The 7911-nt window shown below is 43.6% G+C and overlaps 1 protein-coding gene across 3 annotated transcripts; it reads right to left on the minus strand.

Annotated features, from left to right (window-relative positions):
• Positions 1-285: 285 nt before the first annotated feature.
• On the minus strand, positions 286-2169 carry LOC125515637 (uncharacterized). 3 transcript variants are annotated; one of them, XM_087529311.1, is made up of 4 exons: positions 1954-2156; positions 1882-1920; positions 916-1260; positions 286-848 (listed from the first exon to the last, which is right to left on the minus strand). In XM_087529311.1, exons 3-4 carry the CDS (start codon positions 1192-1194, stop codon positions 435-437), a joined length of 693 nt encoding a protein of 230 aa, XP_087385437.1. In that variant the 5' UTR covers positions 1195-1260; positions 1882-1920; positions 1954-2156; the 3' UTR covers positions 286-434. The 3 variants fall into 3 exon arrangements, with proteins under 3 accessions (XP_087385437.1, XP_087385436.1, XP_048537106.2); XM_087529310.1 differs by having other exon boundaries at positions 1951-2094; XM_048681149.2 differs by having other exon boundaries at positions 1882-2169.
• Between the last annotated feature and the right edge of the window lie 5742 nt (positions 2170-7911).

A 7911-nucleotide genomic window follows, 5' to 3' on the forward strand; every position in this document is an offset into this window, starting at 1 on the left:
TTGAGTTGCCGGTTTATCACATTGGATGATGCAACTCTAACTTGTTCTTTGTTGCGGACCGGCTATATGAACATGTGTATGCAATGTAGTCTTGAATTCAGGATTATGTTATAGTACGTATATGTGAATTATGTGCTGCGCAGGAATCATTGCATCATCTGTTGTTTTCGTACCCCTGGCTAAGTATATTTTGCTGTGGTTAATTAGATACTGGTAAGTGGGAATAACCAGTTTCAGTTGTCTGCTTGAATCCTTTGGGAAATGTATATAGGTCAGAACTGGGTATTAGCTAAAGATAAGACATTTCTTCTCATGTAGGAGTATAAACAAAGTAGCATGTGATCCAATCGTGTGGAAGCAATGAGCATCGTGGACGGCTCCACCTGAATCTCAGAGACGACATACGCTGGCAGCTAGCGTTGGTGAAGCATTGACTACTTGTAGATCCATTCGTCGGAGCGGTTGCCGCCGCCGGCGGAGTCGACGTCGATGAAGATGCTGACGGCCTTGCCGATGCGGGGGCGGTCCTTGGTGGTCTCGAGGGAGTTGCGGACGTGGGCGACGGCGCCCCAGGAGCGGAGCGTGTTGGCCACGTCGTCGAGCCGGAGCAGGTACTCCTCCTCCGTCAGCGGGAAGGACCGCTGCTCCCGGTACTTCCACATCACGTTCATCGCCAGCAGGTTGCGCCCCATGAACTGCTTCCGGATGAGCGTCACGTCGTAGCTCCGGCCGTAGCGCTTCCGGATGAGCGTGGCCAGGTCGAGGCCGCTGAAGCCGTCGTCGTCGGGCGCCCCCACCAGCCGCTCCAGATCCTCCCGGTTCCTCCTCGACGACGCCGACGACGTCCCCTGCAATCGACCAGTCAGTCAGCTCCCCTGTTCGTCAGCAATCGATCGCGCAACAAGATTAGTGTACCTCCTCGTCGTCTTTTCTTCGCTTCTTCTCTTGGTCGTCGTCGTCGCCGTCGTCGTCTTTGCCGCTGCTGGATTCGCCGCCGTCGTCGGCGACGGCCCTGACGGCGCCTCGGCGGAAGGAGCTAGAAGAAAGCCTCCTGGTCATGCTAGGATGAGGGTTAACTGCGACATGGCCTGAGCCGCTCCGGCGTGGACATGATGACACGTCGTGGTGGTGGTGGTGGTGGTGGCGATGGATGCGCAGGCTCTGCGGGTGGCCGCTGGAGAGCACATTCATCATGGAGGTCGGCCGATCACCACGACGCGACAGGTCCCAAGATGGACCCACTTGACTTGTATGAGCAGCCTGGAAGAAGACGAATGAAGAATTATTTGTCTGTCGGGACGAAGCACAAAAAAAAGAAGAAGAAAAACAGAGGACTCCGTAACGCTGGCCGAACCTACCACTCCTATTTTCCTGAAAGTCTAAGTAATACTGATTCGGAGACCTCATGACAAATAGGATTTGAAAAGAATGGAACACAAGAAAGGGCATTTGGTCTAGTGGTATGATTCTCGCTTAGGGTGCGAGAGGTCCCGAGTTCAATTCTTCTTTTTTTCATCTTTTCCTTTAATTTTTTACTCTTCTTCCCCACACCACAGACCTGCATATTTTCATCAGTAGGTGAGAAGGATTTTTGTTTTGTTTCCCCAAACACACTGCTGAACACTCTCGGTATATATGGTACTTTTGCAATAGTATAGAACAAATATCCTATGAATGAATGCATGGATGGAGATCCTCCACGCAACCACACTGAGCAAATGGAGGAATTAAACAAACCTGAATCAGCATGCAAGCTGATGCAGATATAGTCAATTATCTAAAGGAATAATTGGCAACAACAAAATAATTAACTAGAAACCAAGTTTACCCAGGAGAGCTGAGCGGAGTAATTAATCAGGCAGCCAGGTAGTTTTTACTTACCTCGGAAGCCTTTTCAGATCAGATCCCCGTGCTCGCAGGGAAGAAGAAGAAGAAGAAGAAGAAGAAGAAGAAGAAGAAGAAGAAGAAGAAGAAGAAGAAGAAGACAGATGCTGAGAGGATGCAGAGGGCGACAAGGAAGGAAGGAAGGTTCAGCAGAGGGAGAAGAGGAAGAGGAGGAAATCCCCAAGCTCTGCTTGCTTTTTGGTAGGCTTGCGTGACGCCACAGCCACAGCCACACCAGTGACCGGACCAAACTCAAGGATGGATGGATGCGTGGTGGCAGACGCACCGGGAACGCTCACCACCCACATTCTCTTTCTTTCTTTCTTTCTTTTCCTCCCTCTTTCTCTCAGAAAAAAAATAGAAGATCATGCGCATGAGGGAGTTTCTTGGTCAATTCCCACACTATGTAGGGTATTCACTTACTTGCTCATCTGCTACCAAATGATCTCCTCATTGTTTTCACGGGTTCGTTTTACCGGGCCTGATTAGTATCTCTAGCACTATATTTATTTTTCTCTCTATGACTTTTCACTTTTTCTTTGCACGCATGTACTGTACATAGAGTTGTGGTAGTACTCCCTTCATTTTTGTATACAAGTCCACAAACCCATATTACAGGTACCAAGGTAAAAATCAATGTATGTTTAAGTCAATGTTGCAAGCTAGCTTGTCATCTTATTTGTCGTGTTAATTAATGTGGTTTTTTCTTCCACACACAACAAGCCAACCCTCTTACTTCTCGTCGGTTTATTAATGTTGGGAATGCAAGCCAACCTTCTCACTCCCGCATGCATGCAAGGGATATTAATGTCCTTGGGTGCTAGTACAAGTCAAACACCATCAATTTTGCCTCGGTTAATGTTAGTGGCCTTGTATAGTTGCAAATTGTAATTTTGATAGTGCCCTTGAGAGTAGCTTTTTTGGGGGTGAAAAATGCTCCCTCCGTCGTCCAAAATTAGCCGAAGCTCAAACGGGTGTGTCTAGCACCAACATACATCTGTTAGAACAAATCCGGGATTAATATCTCTAGCACTATAGTTTTCTCTCTATGACTTTTCATTTTTTCTTTGTACGCACGCACTCTACACATAGTTGTGGTAGTAGTATCTTTTTTGGGGTGAGAAATACTCCCTCCCCCGTCCAAATTTAGCTGAAACTCAAACGGGCGTGTCTAGAACTGAAATTCATTTAGATACATCCGTTTGATCGTCAATTTATTCCAGACGGATCGGCCGTGGACAACAATGCACTGTGTGTTGGTTAATAAAAGCACCCGAGGAGATTAGCATTTTTATTTCAGAGGATCGTAAAACCATGATTAATTAATGAAATGCTTTTTCTTCTGAAAAAAACTTATTCCGGACGGAGGAAGTATAATTGTGGTAGTTACTAGTAGTAGTACTGGCATGCACCGCCCAGACCCTGAATTAGATCTTCCTCATTATCGGTGTGATATTATTGGGCTTTGAATCTGAACTTAATTGTGTGTTGAAATCGATCTGATGAAAATTCAAGGAATCTTGGTTACAAGTCTGTACAAGCAACAACTCAAATGGGAGCATTTTGTAGGGCTTCCACTCCTGTCTTATTCTCTCTGTAGTCTGTATGGGCATGGTTTGCGAATATTCAGTTCGGCGCGCGGGCTCATCTGCACACGGTAAACAGTAAAATCAAAAAAATCTGAAAAAAAAATTGGATGCAAGATAATTCAGTGCATGTGGTGGGTGCACAATGTCATGGCTAAATGAAATTCGAGGAACTTGTGGCAAAAAAGATAAAATAAGCTCCTATTATGACGTTACCTTCTGGGAGCAGTATGTCGAGGTGCAACTGGCCGACTCAATATGAGTTCCTCCGGGAGCAGTATTTAAGTGGCATATTTTGTCTTTTCTTTTCCTATGTTTCCGTGCTGGGTTTCATCGTATTTTTTGTTTTTTTAGTTTTCTGCGTTCCTTTAGCAGTTTTCCATTTTTTAATTTCTCATTATTTTCTTTTGTGTTTCGGGTTTCCTGGTTTCTTACTGGGTTCCTTAAGTTTTTTTTATTTCTGTTTCCTTTTTTCTTTCTATTTTTTTCAACACATATCTAATTTTTTCACACACATTGTACCCTTTTGTCATAGACCAAACATTGTTTTTATACAGATTGCTTTTTCAAAGATATATTTTGATCTCTACCTTTTTCTTCACACACATTATACATTTTTCGTATACATTTTTTTACATGTCAACAATTTTCAGATATATGATTAACATTTTTTCAAATGCATGTTTATGAAAGATATATTTTTTAGCTACTTGATTTTTTTAATTGTAGAAATATATTTTCAGTGTCACGAACATATTTTGTGAAATGCATGAACATTTTGTTAAATTTATGGTACATTGTCAGTATTTTTTTTACATTGTAGGAGTATAAATATTTGTAAAAATTTCATGTACATTTTTTGAATATTGCGAACATTTTTTATTACATGTCACAAGTAGTAATTCTATCAACATTTTAGAAAATATACGCATTTTTTACAAAGTGTTAACATTTTTCAAATTTGCTGTTTTTAAAATTTGAAGTAATTTAAATTTGGGCAACGCTAGCTTCAGTCAAACATCAAGCGGGATATATCAACTCCTTAAAAGCATCCCCCTGTTGGGGAACGTAGTAATTTCAAAAAAATTCCTACGCACACGCAAGATCATGGTGATGCATAGCAACGAGAGGGGAGAGTGTTGTCTACGTACCCTCGTAGACCGTAAACGGAAGCGTTATGACAACGCGGTTGATGTAGTCGTACGTCTTCACGATCGACCGATCCTAGTACCAAACGTACGGCACCTCCGCGATCTGCACATGTTCAGCTCGGTGACGTCCCACGAACTCACGATCCAGTAGAGCTTCAAGGGAGAGTTCCGTCAGCACGACGGCATGATGATGGTGATGATAAAGCTACCGACGCAGGGTTTCGCCTAAGCATTACGACGATATGACCGAGGTGAATTATGGTGTAGGGGGCACCACACACGGCTAAGAGATCAATGATCAACTTGTGTGTCTATGGGGTGCCCCTGACCACGTATATAAAGGATGAAGGGAGGAGGAGGCCGGCCCTTATAGGACGCGCCCAACGTGTGGAGTCCTATTAGAACTCCCTAGTCCTAGTAGGATTCCACCTCCCACATGGAATAGGAAAAAGGGAAGGGAGAAGGAGAAGGAAGGAAGGGTGATGACCCACAAGTGTAGGGGATCTATCGTAGTCCTTTCGATAAGTAAGAGTGTCGAACCCAACGAGGAGCAGAAGGAAATGATAAGCGGTTTTCAGCAAGGTATTCTCTGCAAGTACTGAAATAATAGGTAACGGATAGTTTTATGATAGGATAATTTGTAACGAGTAACAAGTAACAAAAGTAAATAAAGTGCAGCAAGGTGGCCCAATCCTTTTTGTAGCAAAGGACAAGCCTCTACAAACTCTTATATGATGTAAAGCGCTCCCGAGGACACTTGGGAATATCGTCAAGCTAGATTTCATCACGTTCATATGATTCGCGTTCGGTACTTTCATAATTTGGTATGTGGGTGGACCGGTGCTTGGGTGCTGCCCTTACTTGGACAAGCATCCCATTTATGATTAACCTCTATTGCAAGCATCCGCAACTACAACAAAAGTATTAAGGTAAACCTAACCATAGCATGAAACATATGGATCCAAATCAGCCCCTTACGAAGCAACGCATAAACTAGGGTTTAAGCTTCTGTCACTCTAGCAACCCATCATCTACTTATTACTTCCCAATGCCTTCCTCTAGGCCCAAATAATGGTGAAGTGTCATGTAGTCAACGTTCACATAACACCACTAGAGGAGAGACAACATACATCTCATCAAAATATCGAACGAATACCAAATTCACATGACTACTAATAGCAAGACTTCTCCCATGTCCTCAGGAACAAACGTAACTACTCACAAAGCATATTCATGTTCATAATCAGAGGGGTATTAATGTGCATATAGGATCTGAACATATGATCTTCCACCAAATAAATCAACTAGCATCAACTACAAGGAGTAATTAACACTACTAGCAACCCACAGGTACCAATCCCGGGCTTAGAGACAAGAATTGGATACAAGAGATGAACTAGGGTTTTGAGAGGAGATGGTGTTGGTGAAGATGTTGATGGAGATTGCCCTCTTCCGATGAGAGGAGCGTTGGTGATGATGATGGCGATGATTTCCCCCTCCCGGAGGGAAGTTTCCCCGACAAAACAGCTCCGCCAGAGCCCTAGATTGGTTCCGCCAAGGTTCCGCCTCGTGGCGGCGGAGTCTCGTCCGGAAAGATGGCTTATGATTTTTTTCCTCATCGAAAGACTCCATATAGCAGAAGATGGCCATCGGAGGGCCACCAGGGGGCCCATGAAGTAGGGGGCGCGCCCCCCACCCTCATGGGCAGGGTGTGGCCCTCCTGTTGAACTTCTTGCGCTCAGTATTTTTTATATATTCTGAAAACGTCTTCCGTGAAGTTTCAGGACTTTTGGAGCTGTGCAGAATAGGTCTCTAATATTTGCTCCTTTTCCAACCCAGAATCCCAGCTGTCGGCATTCTCCCTTTTTATGTAAACCTTGTAAAATAAGAGAGAATAGGCATAAGTATTGTGACGTAATGTGTAATAACAGCCCACAATGCAATAAATATCGATATAAAAGCATGATGCAAAATGGACGTATCAAAGGGGGCGCCCCCTTTCCCTAGTCCAATTCAGACCAGTCCATGGGGAAGGGGCGCGGCCACCCTTGAGGCCTTTCTCTCCTTTCTCGTATGGCCCATTAAGGCCCAATACGAATTCCCGTAACTCTCCGGTACTCCGAAAAATAGCCGAATCACTCGTAACCTTTCCGATGTCCGAATATAGCCTTCCAATATATCGATCTTTACGTCTCGACCATTTCGAGACTTCTAATCATGTCCCCGATCTCATCCGGGACTCCGAACAAACTTCGTTCATCAAATCACATAACTCATAATACAAATCCTCACAGAATGTTAAGCGTGCGGACCCTACGGGTTCGAGAACTATGTAGACATGACCGAGACACATCTCCGGTCAATAACCAATAGCGGAACCTGGATGCTCATATTGGCTCCTACATATTCTACGAAGATCTTTATCGGTCAAACTGCATAACAACATGCGTTGTTCCCTTTGTCATCGGTATGTTACTTGCCCGAGATTCGATCGTCGGTATCCTCATACCTAGTTCAATCTCATTACCTGCAAGTCTCTTTACTTGTTCTGTAATGCATCATCCCGCAACTAACTCATGAGTCACAATGCTTGCAAGGCTTATAGTGATGTGCATTACCGAGAGGGCCCAGAGATACCTCTCCGATACACGGAGTGACAAATCCTAATCTCGATCTATGCCAACTCAACAAACACCATCGGAGACACCTGTAGAGCATCTTTATAATCACACAGTTACGTTTTGACGTTTGATAGCACACAAGGTGTTCCTCCGGTATTCAGGAGTTGCATAATCTCATAGTCTGAGGAACATGTATAAGTCATGAAGAAAGCAGTAGCAATGAAACTGTAACGATCATAATGCTAAGCTAACGAATGGGTCTTATCCATCACATCATTCTCCTAATGATGTGATCTCGTTCATGAAATGACAACACATGTCTATGGTTAAGAAACATAACCATCTTTGATAAACGAGCTAGTCAAGTAGAGGCATACCAGGGACACTTTGTTTTGTCTATGTATTCACACATGTACTAAGTTTCCGGTTAATACAATTCTAGCATGAATAATAAACATTTATCATGAAATAAGGAAATAAATAATAACTTTATTATTGCCTTTAGGGCATATTTCCTTCAGTCTCCCACTTGTACTAGAGTCAATAATCTAATTCACATCGCCATGTGATTAACACCCATAATTCACATCGCCATGTGACCAACACTTAAAGGGTTTACTAGAGTTAGTAATCTTAGTTCACATTGCCATGTGATTAACACCCAACGAG

The sequence above is a fragment of the Triticum urartu genome, chromosome 6A, assembly GCF_056163025.1.
Source record: "Triticum urartu cultivar PI428250 chromosome 6A, HENAU_Tu73, whole genome shotgun sequence".
NCBI lineage: Eukaryota > Viridiplantae > Streptophyta > Magnoliopsida > Poales > Poaceae > Triticum > Triticum urartu.